General features: G+C 37.5%; 1 protein-coding gene across 1 annotated transcript in view; it reads left to right on the forward strand.

Moving 5' to 3' along the window:
• rapgefl1 (Rap guanine nucleotide exchange factor (GEF)-like 1) overlaps nucleotides 1-14,078 on the forward strand; it is a 37,849-nt gene that overhangs the window by 18,738 nt on the left and 5,033 nt on the right. The window contains exons 3-14 of the mRNA XM_079613036.1: nucleotides 75-225; nucleotides 470-567; nucleotides 1,240-1,352; nucleotides 2,357-2,524; nucleotides 2,673-2,770; nucleotides 3,883-4,005; nucleotides 4,965-5,143; nucleotides 5,903-5,993; nucleotides 6,357-6,407; nucleotides 8,133-8,220; nucleotides 12,461-12,525; nucleotides 13,911-13,965. Of these exons, the coding sequence (XP_079469162.1) occupies nucleotides 75-225; nucleotides 470-567; nucleotides 1,240-1,352; nucleotides 2,357-2,524; nucleotides 2,673-2,770; nucleotides 3,883-4,005; nucleotides 4,965-5,143; nucleotides 5,903-5,993; nucleotides 6,357-6,407; nucleotides 8,133-8,220; nucleotides 12,461-12,525; nucleotides 13,911-13,965 (1,280 nt within the window). The remainder of the gene's footprint in view (nucleotides 1-74; nucleotides 226-469; nucleotides 568-1,239; nucleotides 1,353-2,356; nucleotides 2,525-2,672; nucleotides 2,771-3,882; nucleotides 4,006-4,964; nucleotides 5,144-5,902; nucleotides 5,994-6,356; nucleotides 6,408-8,132; nucleotides 8,221-12,460; nucleotides 12,526-13,910; nucleotides 13,966-14,078) is intronic.

Genomic DNA, 14,078 nt, shown 5'->3' on the forward strand with positions numbered 1-14,078 from the left:
ATTCGCTGTATTTAGTGAGCGCAGGTGTGTATGTGTTGGCTCGTGAGTGTGTTGTTTCTTAACTCCTGGCTCAGATTCAGCTCAGAGGGTAAGCAGGGTGAGGGCTGGCCCGGCTGGGAGGGCGCTGAGCGGAAACTTGCAGTTCTGTCTGTGGCCTTCCGCTATCTGGACACATACAGAGACTTACTGCAGGAGGAGGGAGATCGCTCCAACACCTTCCCAAAGGTACTGCACACGTGTGTAAAAAACCTCAAAGGAATGCTCACAAGTGTTTTTCCTAACGCACACAAATCAGTGTCAGACCATAAACCACAACTTTTTTTTTGACAGTGCCATTTCATTATTATTAAAATATGAAAACAATTTATACATTTTTGATATATAAAGAGGTTCACTTTTCACAATCATCAGTTGCTTCTTCTTTATTCACTTCTGGTTTTAATAATAATAATGCAACCTATGGTTTCAGGAGCTGTATTTGCGCGCCGTTCAGGAGCTCAGTCGCTTTCCTGAACTGGTGGAAGACGTCCTGAAACTTCAGCGCTGGACTGAGATATTACACACCCCGTAAGCATCAAATCCTCTTCATCCTCACAGTGGATGAAGCTTCATTTAAGCTATAAATGTTTTTTTATGAGCTATAATGGCTGCAGAAATCTTAGAGGAACATGAAATAATTTAATAGATGAAGAAACAGAGCCTCTTAGTTTACGTATATCATGAGTTGTAAAGTATTAAATGAGGCGTATGTAGTTGCCCATTAAGAGCTTTAGAAGCAGATGAAGAATTAATGTGCAGAGATTAATACTTTAATGTGTTGTGTTCAATTTCGATTGTGTCATTAAAAGCCTCTCAACGGGGCAGCAGTCTTTTCATAAATCCTTAAACAGTTTATTTCTGTATCCCAGTTTACAAAAATATGCCTATTATATATTATCTGGTTGACATTAAATTGGCAATGGTATGTTTGGTCTTAAAGATGCCTTGTGAACATAACGTAATTTCCACTGTTTTGGCATATTGGAGTATAAAATGTCTTGCAGTCCAGTCATAACAAATAGTTTAAGAGCCTGCCATGACTGGTCCTCAAATATCTTGCCCATGCATAGAGCATTTTCCATCCCTGATGCCATTACCAAACTAATTTTAGGTTGATATTTGTCTTTTGGAGACAAATAACTTATTTAGTTGTTTAGACTTGAATAGCTACCTGACTTGTTTTTCCCTCCTATCCGACAGAGCCGAGGAAGACAAGGAAAGTCGCAAGAAGCAAGTCCGCCCGCTCTTCCGACACTTCAGACGTATCGACGCCTGCCTGCAGCCCCGAGAGGCTTTCCGTGGCTCAGACGAGAGTACGTTTTAATAGAATGCATAAATATTGCACAGACTGACCACAGTTTATTAACTTTGCGTTTGCTTAGCTGTGCAATAACGCCCATGAGAATACTGTTAGTGAATCATTTTATTCATCCTTTTTTGTAAAAGTGCCAGTCTGCTTCCACTTCATTCAAACCAGGATGACAAATCGGGTCACGGGGTAGCGTCTGCCAAGTTTTATAGATGCAATGAGCTCATCTGATGGAATGGGACTCTTTGTCGGGGCAGTGGCTAAAGCCAAGCTAAGTGATTTCCCAGACCTTAATCAATAGACAATCTGACAGTACAAAACACTGCTACCCTGAAGCCTCCAGTGACCCAGTTTCTGCTTTTGTCAGAGTTGTGACTGGCGAATGGAGAGGAAGTCAATACTGTACATACTTAATACTATTCAAACTTTTGGATCTTTCATTTAACTCGTGATAAAATAATTCATAAATGGTTGATACTGATATCTGGAATGTCTGAAATATAAATGTATATATATATATATATATATATATATATACACACACAAGACGGTAAAGACATTACAAAAGATTTCTATTTCAAATAAATGCTGTTCTTTTGAACTTACCTAAAGAAAGACCCATGGTTTCCACAAAAATATTAAGCAGCACAACTGTTTTCAACATTGATAATAATAAGACATGTTTCTTGAGCATCAGATCAGCATATTAGAATACTTTCTGAAGGATCATGTGACACTGAAGACTGGAGTAATGATGCTGAAAATGGATATTATAATATATAGTATTTATATATGATCTTATCTATATGTAATGAGCAAATGAGTTGTACACAAACTAAAATGTATTGAGCTACCTAAATCTATTTTTGCCAAATAACAACCTGTTGGTTAACAAATAAACTTGCCTTGCCTTGCCTATTATTATTATAAAAGCGTGTGATACTGTTGCCTGAAATCTCTGTTGACTTAGTGTTGGATCGCAGGATTGACTGTTTGGTCCTTGTTTAGTCTTCTGCAGGGTTTACACACCAGATCACTCGTACGTGACCATTCGGAGCCGTCTTTCATGCCGGGTCGGGGAGATCTTGGCTCTGGTGAAAGAGAAGCTCCAGTATAGCGAAGACCAGCCCACCCAACCTGCCAACCTTATACTGGTGGCTGTCACCTCAGCTGGAGGTAAGAGCATTCAAGTTTTTACCGATAAACACCATGCAAACTTACCAAGACTTCACTAAAACCTCAAACACTGCTTTGGGACACAACATTTTTCAGAATGTCTTTGATCATCTGCTTTAACATCACAATCTAATCTGTGTTTGTTCAGAGAAGGCTGTGTTCCGTCCCAGCGACGAGGCCGTTTTCACCACCCTGGGCGTCAACACACACCTATTCGCCTGCGAGGCCTCAGAGCTCGAGAGCTTGGTGAGAACCGTGGGCGAGACATTCATGTTGGCGGGTGGGAGGGGGGAGTGGTGTTGCCATGGAGGCCTTCATAAATAGCAACCATTAATGCCCACACTGGAATGCTTACTTATGATTATCATGTGTCAAACACCATGAATTACAATGTTCAGTGAAGGTGTTATCCACAAGTGTTGAGGACTTTATTCAGTGAGGACTCTTATTCAGTGATTGCCATCACAATCAAATCTCATTTATTCAAACACAAACTGAAAGTAGTATAACAGTGTCACAGTTATTTAAAATCTGAAATTGTAGTTCTGTCATGAAAACTCTTTTGAGTGTTTGGTATGGTAATGGAGATGACAGTGTTGATATGTTTGGTCTTGGCAAAATAGATGCTGCTGCAGAGCAAGTACCGGTACAGGATTTTGCTACTGCCAACACTTAAGGCCATTGCACACTGAGTCCGAAATTCGCATCCGAAATTTTCGCACGTTAAAAAATAAATATGACCTCATGTTATGTCAATCACGCTTGCACACTGCCTCCGAAACTTTCGTCCGTCATAAAAAAAAAATCGAAACGTGTTCGATTTTCTGCGTTTTTCGCATCCGTAACAAGAAGTGTGAATGGTCTTTGAATGGTGCTTTGACAATTCAGAGCCACCGAATCACGAATACGAAAAACGCATGCGAAAATTTCGGACTCAGTGTGCAATGGCCTATACACAACGCGATGCTGCTGCTATACAATATAGCGTGCATGAATTGCCCGTTGCAGATCTATACAGGTGGAGCTGGGGAAGGTGGAGGGTTTCTGAAAACGCACTGCACTGCTACGGCAAATGCTAACCAAATATTTAAGGGTTGAGCAGTGAGCTGATTGGCTACTGATAGAGCAGGAACCAATCAGCTGCACCTAATAGAGAATAATGTGATTGCATTGGAGATTGAAGTTTCATGACAGAACTTCACTGTGCGAGAGAAAATGCAGTTAGAAACCCAAGGATGTAAGCAAATATTCAAGGCTTGGGGGCAGTAAATGTAGAAGTTATTAAAACCCATATTGACTTGTCCCCCTCAGTGTCTTTTGGTGAGTCTGGTCCTCATCCACATTTTTTTGTTGGTCAGATACCTCTCCCTGAGGAGATCCACTGGTCACCAGGCGACAGCAAACTCCATGACATGAGCGCAGAGGAGGTGGCCAATCAGCTGGTGGTGTTCGACTGGGAACTCTTCAGCTGTGTGCACGAGGTCAGGACACTAGCATTCAGCACTGCTTCACCACACACGGACAGTCCAGCAGGCAGCTACTGTATTGCATTGTGCACATAATAATGTCAAAATATTTCATGCTTCCAGCTATTTTAATTGGCAGATATCAGGAGATTCATTCTCAAAGGACAAATTCCTTGCGTCCTGTGCATTAAACTGGTTATTCGTTGTTGTTTTTTGTGTGCATGGCAGCGGCTTTTATCTAAAGCAACTTACAGTGCATTCAAGGTACATTTTATTTAGATGTGGGAATCAGACTCATAACTTTTAAAAAATACTCTAAAAATACAACTTGAAATAAAGCTGAAATTAAATTAAATATAAATATTAGATAAACGTAAACTTGAACAAAAGTTAAACTTTAAACAAAAACTCTACAATTAGAAATGCTGCCTTGACAACTAACTGAACTGAAGTTGAAGTACTAAAATAACTAAAACAGAAATAAATTATTTAAAGTTATATAGAAATATATAAAACAAAAACTAATAAAAATGACAAAAGCACATTCAAAAATGACGAAAACTTAAAAATACTGAAAATATATAAATAAAAGAATAGAAAAGAAATTACAAATATGAATACATGCTATAATAATAAATAAATAATTGTGAAATAACACTCTCCTAAAATGGTCAACAATATATTGTTATTTGTCAGTATGCATTTTTTAAATTGGTATATCCTTATATCCCTACAGGCTGGGTCACTACAAAGTCTGATCAAGACTTGTCTAGAGAGCTACAATACACACTCTGTAGTTTTCCATTGCAATCAAATGTGTGCCTTAGGAAACTGGCTTTAAGTTCAAGGCTAGTCGCATAGCAAAGTTCATGTAAAGACAACAAAACTTTATGGCACGTTATGCAATGTTTTCTCTGTTTCCCAGTGTCTTAGTTCCTGTTCTGGTTTGATTTTTGTTGTTGTTGTTTGAACAGGTGGAGTTTGTGTGTTACGTGTTCCACGGGGAACAGGCTCGCTGGCGCCCCCTTAACCTGGAGCTGATCCTGCAGCGATGCAGTGAAGTGCAGCACTGGGTCGCCACAGAGATCCTGCAGTGCCAGTCGCTTCCAAAGAGGATACAGCTACTGCGAAAGTTCATAAAGATTGCAGCCTTGTGAGTGTATATGTGTTTGTGCAGAGTACAAGCTAAATCCGCGTATGAAGGTGACAAAAATGAATTATTCAGAAATCGACAGAACCGTGAACATGTGACCACCACCCACGTATATCAGCACCTGTTCAGTATTCAGCAACTTGAAGGGGGTGCAAGCAGTGATTTCACATACAAAGAGGTTAGCCAATCGTAGCAGAGTTTATTTGCATATAGTCTTAAAGGTGCTGTAGCAGCAAATAAACATCTGCTTAATTCTAAGGGTCAGAAAGATGCTGAAAAAGAGTAATGTAAAATTAAATTTATATGTTTTTGGTGAAAGAAAACTTGACTAAAGTTCCCTGAAGTGGACTTGCTTTTCATTCAAGTTTATTCACCTCTTATTCACATTCTAGTGTTATTTAAGGATTTTTATTTACTATTATAGTAAGTCCTTATTCATATTTTGACTCAAATTTAAAAAGTTTTAGTAATTTTTTATGTGCTTTGTCATTTTTAATACCCTTTTTTTACGGTTTACCACTTGTACATTGCTTTTTATGTCAGTTTCAGTCAGTTTAATCATTTTTAATGCTGATTTTAATACTACTGACTTCTTAGTTTTTCATCTAACATTTATTATGTTTTATTCAAGTACCAAATGTGATTTTGAATAGCTTTAGATTTAGATAACAATAACAACACTGCCACATTCTTTCTCAGGTGTGTGTGTATGTAATCAGTGCTACTGTGTGTGTGTGTGTGTGTGTGTGTGTATTTTAGATGTAAACAGCAGCAGGATCTGCTGTCGTTCCTGGCGCTGGTTCTGGGACTGGACAATCCTGCAGTCAGCCGCCTACGTCTGACCTGGGAAGTGAGTGCATTTGTTTGTTAATCTCCCGCTTTCTTTTTCACTTCTCTTTCTCTCTCACACTCACACACACTCTTAGCACCTCTGCCTACTCTCGTTCCCGCCGAGTGTTATTCTTGGCAGGAGGCTATTAGCAGTTGCCATGGCAATGGAACTGAATTAGCTTGTGCCGTTCCGAAGGAAATATTTCCATGTCCACCTGTCCTCAATCATGCCTTTTTAAATAAAACGTTTTTTTTTTTTTTTGTGTGTACCTCATATGTGTTGCATATGTGTTGGTTTTCATCCATCCGATTCCTAATAGAGATTCAATTGCCAATTGAAATGTGTTGGTTACTAATTGCATTTGTATGTGTGTTTTGGCAGGGTTTGCCAGGAAAGTTCCGGAAGCAGTTTCAGCAGTTTGAGAGCCTTGCGGTAAGCGAAGAAACATCACAAATGCAATATCTCAATTGTTTCTCCTAGACAGCAATGAGATTAAATGGAGAGCAAACATTGACTTTTGCTTTGGTCTCCTACTTTCTCTTGGGGAAAAAAGACTCCTCTAGAGTTTCTGAACAGATCTTAAAGGAGAACTCTAACATTTTAACATTGAGCAAAATTTTTAGTAAATTTGGAGTGCTGTCAATACAGAGAACAACGACAAAAATCGGTGTTGCCTACACCGTGTTATCCTCTTTTAAAAATTTGCACCCTATTGACTTGAATGGGGTCTAATTTTAAACCTGCTTTTATTTCTCTTATCATCCTTGATGTGTCATACAAGTGCCCAGCCATGTTGAGTGATTCCTTCAGAGTGAACACGAGTGAATCTGACTGCAGTAGATGTGAAAGATATTCATAAAAATTATGTTAATTCAACAAGCGCACATACCTGTATTTAGTTCCTGTTTTCGGTCGAAGTCCAAAGTAGTCGATTGTTGAGTTCATGCGCGTGATCACAGGTAACTAAACCTATGCGCGTGAACTCGACAATCGACTACTTTGGAACTAAATACAGGTCTGGGCACTTGTAATGACACATCAAGGATGATAAGAGAAATAAAAGCAGGTTTAAAATTAGACCCCATTCAAGTCAATAGGGTGCACATTTTTAAAAGAGGATAACATGGTGTAGGCAACACCGATTTTAGTCGTTGTTCTCTGTATTGACAGCACTCCAAATTTACTAAAAATTGAGCTCAATGTTAAAATTGACCGGAGTTCTCCTTTAATAATGTCTTGACCTGTGCTCAGATTTGCAAAGATCAAAAGTTTGAGATCTCAGAATGAGCTCAAATGTTTCTCATTGATTTCTCAGTAATATTCTAAAATATTATTACAATTTAAAATAGCTATTTTCTCTTTTAATCTATTTTAAATGTAATTTATTCCTGTGATCAAAGCTGGATTTTCAGCGTCATTACTCCGGTCTTAAGTGTCACATGACCCTTCAGAAATCATTCTAATATGATGATCAAGAAACATTTCTTATTATTATCAAATTGAAACCACTTGTGCTTGCTGCTTAGTGTTTGTGTGGAAACTGTGATACATTTTGTCAGGACTCTTTGATGAATAGAAAATTCAAAAGAACAGCATGTATTTGAAATAGACATTTTGGTAACACTTTACTACAAGTCCATATATGTAATGCATTATACAAGTATTTTTAAAGCATGAATTATGCCTTGTTATGCCTTGTTAGTATGCCATTATAATACTTGTCTATTCATTGAACACACCTTTAGAAAGTAAATTAAAACACATGACAAACAACCAATTTCAGCTGTAACAGTGAATCTGCAAATTGTATAATGCATTTAAACTTTGGTTACAATTAGTTATGAAAAGATATAATGCATCAAAACATACATTATGAATACTTTTATAATGCATTATACATAAAGGCTAGTGTTACCAAAATATGTGTTGGAATGTACAAGACTTTACTGTCACTTTTGATCTAATTACATCCTTGTTTTCTACTCAGTACTTATAATTAAATAAATACTTCTATGACTTTAAATAAATACTTTATTTCTAAGTTAGCACTAAGTTAACTCCATGAAGTCTCTTATTACATTATTTCGTAACTCTGAATGCTGGTGGGACATTTTTTGACAGCGTTTGTAACGATGGTGTTGTTTATGTTTGCCACAGGACCCTTCGAGGAACCACAAGTCCTACCGAGACCTTCTAGCAAGCCTGAGAGCCCCACTCATACCCTTCACTCCACTGCTGCTAAAGGGTGAGTCCCCCACATGTACAGTAGCGCCAGTCTCTTCCTTCAGCTGTTGTCCATATGTGTTCCTATAAAGTGGCCTCCTGCCGCGGCTGCCTCTGTGATTTGAAGTGGGTCTGAAAGGCCCCGCCTCGTTCATTAACGCCCCTCTGTTGTGCAGATCTTTACATGCAGGATTGCAGACCCCCTGCAGCCAAACATACAGCAGGGATCAACATGCATGCAAACACATTAGTGATACGCCTACACACAAACATGTGTATTTATGACGGGAATTCTGCTGTTGTTATTTTAGTGAGCTTAGGGTTAGTTATTTCTCTTCTCTTCTCTAACCCTAAACCTTACAGAAATATTGTTGCATTTGATCTCCTTTATGGGTTTCCTTGTGGACTCACAATATAGGATTTGTGTAATTTTACCATGCTTAAGGGGATATTTGGTCTCCACACTAAAAGCAAAACCTGACCCACACTTTGTTGCTGCGATTCATTAAACCGTTTCATTATATGCACAAATTGTTGCCTGAAAAGCACACATATAATTACACAAAGGTCTTGTGATGGAGGCTCAAGGCACATTTTCTCAAACAGTAACGGCTAAAACAGGAAACCATTCGACAAGTTTTTGCTTCTTTTTCTACTACCGGTACAAGGTTTCTCTCTTACATTCTTTAAAAAAAATGTTTTTGAAGAAGTCCTCACCCAGGCTGCATTCATTTGATCAAAAATACAGTAAAAATAGAAATATGGTGAATTTTTTTTTCCTTTTCTATGTAATATATTTTACAATGTAATTTATTCCAGTGCTGACAAAAGCATTTTGAATTTTCAGCATCATTACTCCAGTTTTCAGTGTCTCATGATCCTTCAGAAATCATTATAATATGACGATTTGATGATCAAGAAACATTAATTTTTTTCTCAGTTTTTTGTGGAAACCATATATATATATATATATATAGGTGACAGTAAACGCACAGTAAAGCGTGCGCACACACACACACACACGCACACACACACACACACACACACACACACACACACACACACACACACACACACACACACACACACACACACACACACACACACACACACACACACACACACACACACACACACACACACACACACACACACACACACACACACACACACACACACACACACACACACACACACACACTCACTCCCATCTGTCCTCTCTCATGTCTGTAGTCTCTCTCTCCGTGTCTTTTCACTCTCGCTCTCCTTCCCTGTAGGTGCTCATGACTCAAGCCTGTCAGGATCAGTTGAGCATCAAAGTCTTTGCTGAGCGTTGCTCTGCGTTTCAGTCTGACACACACATCTCTATCACGAGACACACAGGCTTCAGAATACAAAACATTGGCTTTACAGTTAGGAAAAACAGGCTCAAGAACAATGAACACAGGATCAGTAATTTGAAAACTCTGATTCATTTTTAGCAGACTGATTAATTTGGATCAAAACACTGATATGTTTACGTAATAAAATACTGAAGTGTTCTCATAAGTTCCCTCGCAGCATTTTAATATTCAATATGTATTTGTCAAATTGATCAAAAGTGACAGTAAAGGCATTTATAATATTACAAAAGATTCTATTTCAAAGAAAAGCTGTTTTTATTCATAATTATTTATCAAATAATTCTGAAAAAAAGTTGTATTTTTTTTTTTTACATTGATAACATGTGACGCTGAAAACTGGAGTAATGATGCTGGAATTTCATCTTTGACATCACAGGAATAAATTACATATTAAAATATATGAATGTAGAAAATATTATTTTTGTTATCCAAAACTAAAACTATTACAAATGTTTTCGGTAAACCTGAAATAAAATAAAATAAAATAAAATAAAAGTATTAGATCTCTATGAATTAAGTATTAAGAATCTCAGTGAAAATTAAAATGTTGCAACCAAATGAAAAGTACTAAAATTACTAAAAAGTAAAAAATTTAAATGAACTAAAGCTAAAAATTATTTTAAAAATAATCAGAAAAACAAACAAAATGAAATTACTAGAACAAATTAAAATGAAAACTGAAAAAAAGCTAATTCAAAATATGAATAAATAGTATATAGATAAAATGAAACATTACAATTCATTGACTTATTTTTGTCTGTCAAATACAAATGAATTAGCACATCATTTTTTATATCTCAACTGGGGAAATAAACCAATATTTGTATTATTATTGCACGAGGACCCTATTAAAACGGCTCATTTTATTATTATTATTATTCCAAAAATTGTACACAACATTAATTATTATGATAATTTTTCTGTTTGGAAAAAGTATTTTAACAATGCCAATATAGCTTCTTAAATCTTACGAAAGAGCGAAGGAGCGAAAGAGGAGAAGGAGTACAATCATCACGCTTCACCTCCTGACCTGCTTCTCTGAGGCGGTTTTAACAAAAAGCCAAACATTAAAAATGCAACACGTGTCACATTTCGCCCTGCCATCACAAACAAACATCCCATCCCACTTCTTCAGCTTTCTTTCCAAGGTCACAATTGTATCGCCTGTGTAGTCTGAAATATCACCCAAATCATTTGAGAAGATTTTTTAAACATATTATCCATCTAAATTTATGATGAAGATCAAACGTGGCTACTGTCCTCAGGCATACAGCATAATGACCAAAACCTAATTCACTGGTGGACATTCCAAATGCATTGATATTACACATGAACATATACATATACGACTCCTGCTGTATTCACATTGAAAGGATTTCGGATCAGACATTTCTGAACACAAATAACACTGTCTGTCAACTACTAACATCATTCTAACATCTTTATCCCAAGCAGACACATGACAATTTACCCTTTCACAGCTCCTTGCAGACCATCGAGGAAACACAGTGTTCAAATCTGTTAAACACCATCAGACTACAGATGAAGCAACGCTATGAGCATCACAAACCTTAAAGGTCCCATATTGTACAACTTTCTGAAGTTTTATTTTAGGTTTTGATGTCCTTAAGAATATATATTTACGGTATAAGTACCAACAACCATCTCAAAATATTTTTACAGCTCCTTTCTCAGGAGCTCTGGCAAGAACAGGTCGATTTTGGCCTGTCTACTTAATATTCATGAGCCTCTCTTCTGATTGGCTTGTTGTTTTCTGAGTGACCCACCATTGGTGGGGGTGGTGACTGAAGGCTGTGACTGAGTAGTTCTGACATCACATTTATAACGGTAATCATAACGGCTCGTGAAAAGGCACAGCTACTTTATGCAGGCTGTGTGCATTTGTCTGTGGATCGACTGTTTTGAAACTTATATCGTAGTTTCATAACCCCTAGACCTCTGTTATCATGAAAAAAGCCAGGAAATTTCAGTTTTGACAATATGGGACCTTTAAAAAAAGAATTTACAAGACATTTCTAAATGTTTGGACTCAGACACATTGTCCATGAGCAATAAACTGGTTGTATACTGTAAATATTGTCAGTAATCCTTGTATTACAAATGCATTAAGAAAAAAAAACTTTCTGAGTTACTATTTAATATTCTACATACTTAATTCATTTCAGAAAGGATTGCAGTCAGAAAGTATGCTAATGGATAATCGAAAGGAAAACACCAATCACCGTCCTGCTTTACATTAGTGATGTCTCATTCAAATAACTCTTTTGAACTGATTCGTTTCAAGGATTGATTTGAATCGATTCGAAAATCACTCAGTTTGGGAGTATACATATAATGTACCGTTTGGTACAATTTTTTATTTTTTTTTGACAGAAGTCTCTTATGCTTGCCAAATCTGCATTTATTCGACATATCGTAAACACAGTACTATTTTGAAATAGTATAACAAATATGCAGATAACAACTTTTATTGGCCGATACGTTGGCGCACGGCCTCTCTCTCTCTTTACTCAATCATCTGTATTCAATACACTCATCCTGACAGCATGTAGTGTCTCTAACATTCTCCTTTTCTCTCATGTTCGCTGTCCCTCTCTCCTTTTTCCACCAGACCTGGCCCGGGCACTGACAGATCACCCATCATGACTGTTCACTTCTCCTTGTCCTTCTCGCTCGCTTTCTCTTTCTCTTTTCTTGCGTGTGAGCGTCAAGCTTCAGTTCAGCTCAGCCAGAAAGAAGACGCCTGGCTGAACGAGTGATGGCATGATGGCATGTCATTACATAACAGTTCCCTTTATTATGCATTCACTCTCTCTCTTTCTCTCTCTCTCTCTGCAGATCTGACCTTCCTTCATGAGAGCTGTAAGTCTTTCCATGGGGAGCTGGTTAATTTCGAAAAGATGGTGAGTTGGCACACATAATGGAAGTAATGATGTGCTTACATTAATGCACGCACATATTTGCCTAGCTACCTAAACGAGGGCATACCACAGAATTCTGATCTGATTTTAAAAAGCTGTAATTATTTAATTATATTTTCTACAGGCTAGCTAACTTTTTAAAATCCTTCTTTTTTTTACAATAAAACAAGAGACATTTACATTATTTAAGAGTAGGGTTATGAATTGAGAACTAAACTGGTTCCATTTAAAAATAATAAAAATGTAAGCAACTGATATCCATGATTTTATGTCTGTCAGAGAGATTTCTCTCTTCTGTATGTGTGCGGTGCAAGAAAATCACATGGGGAAGAGCTATGAGCTTTGATTAATTCGTGTTGCCAGATCTTGCTAGATAAAAAGAGCGAACAACCCTGTAATAAACCAAGATAAGTCTCAATATATTGAAAAGAAGACCAAAATATCGTGTCCCACTTTAATATCCTCGTAAACTTGATTGCTTTATGAATCGAACCCAAACACGCTTAGAATAAGTGGTCATGGCAACACTTTGAGAGCGCGCTCTGAAGCACCCTAACAAACAGAAACAAAACATGACGCCTTTGTAAACCAACACAGGCTCATTGGAAAAACTTAGGCATACCTATGGCAACATTCTTGCAAAATGCAAAAATACGTTCCAATATGTACATATCACTGCCGTTTCCAACAGAAACGTAAAGCCAGTAAAACAGCAAGCACTTTTAATCGTTTTCACACACAATTATGATTACAGGGGCAGATTATGGATTAATGACTTGTTTTCACGCGACTCCTATAGCACAATATTATGTTATGACCTCAAAACACTTTTTACCATAGTGCATGATTTGTAAACAAATATACTTTTTTGGAGTTAACATCACTTAACCAAATCTATTATGTTGGGTTGACATAAGCTTTAAACTTGGACGTGGCCAGTGAGTGCAATAAGAAAGAATCTACTTTACTTTACTTTACTTTATTAGTCCCATCGCTGGGAAATTTGTCTTGGACAACGTGCAAAGTCCGTACATACAAAACAACATACATTAAAAGCGAATAGAAATAAGTGAAATTAAATACATAAAAAACACAATGGCAGTCGATACATACAATACAACATACATAAAAACAAATAGAGAATACGTGAAGTTAAATACATGGAAGACACAATGGCAGTTCACAGTATTTTATCTCTATTAAACGCTTTGATTGCGGTGATGTGGGCACTAATGAACTATATGAAGCCCTGATCAAGATATCCTGACCTGTGCAGCTAATTAGTAGCCACAAGTACATTATTTTGTCATTGTATATCATTAATGAATGAGTGTCAATCAAATCTCTGTCTCGTTTTCTCTACCAAGCACAAAGTGGCAGAGATGGTACGAAGCATCAGGCGGTACAGGAGCACTCAGCTAGGTATGTGTATTTCTGCACACACACACACACACACACACACACACACGCACGCACGCACGCACGCACGCACGCACGCACGCACGCACGCACGCACGCACGCAACGCAACGCAAC

Source organism: Phoxinus phoxinus, assembly GCF_949152265.1.
Source record: "Phoxinus phoxinus genome assembly, chromosome: 1".
NCBI classification, from domain to species: domain Eukaryota; kingdom Metazoa; phylum Chordata; class Actinopteri; order Cypriniformes; family Leuciscidae; genus Phoxinus; species Phoxinus phoxinus.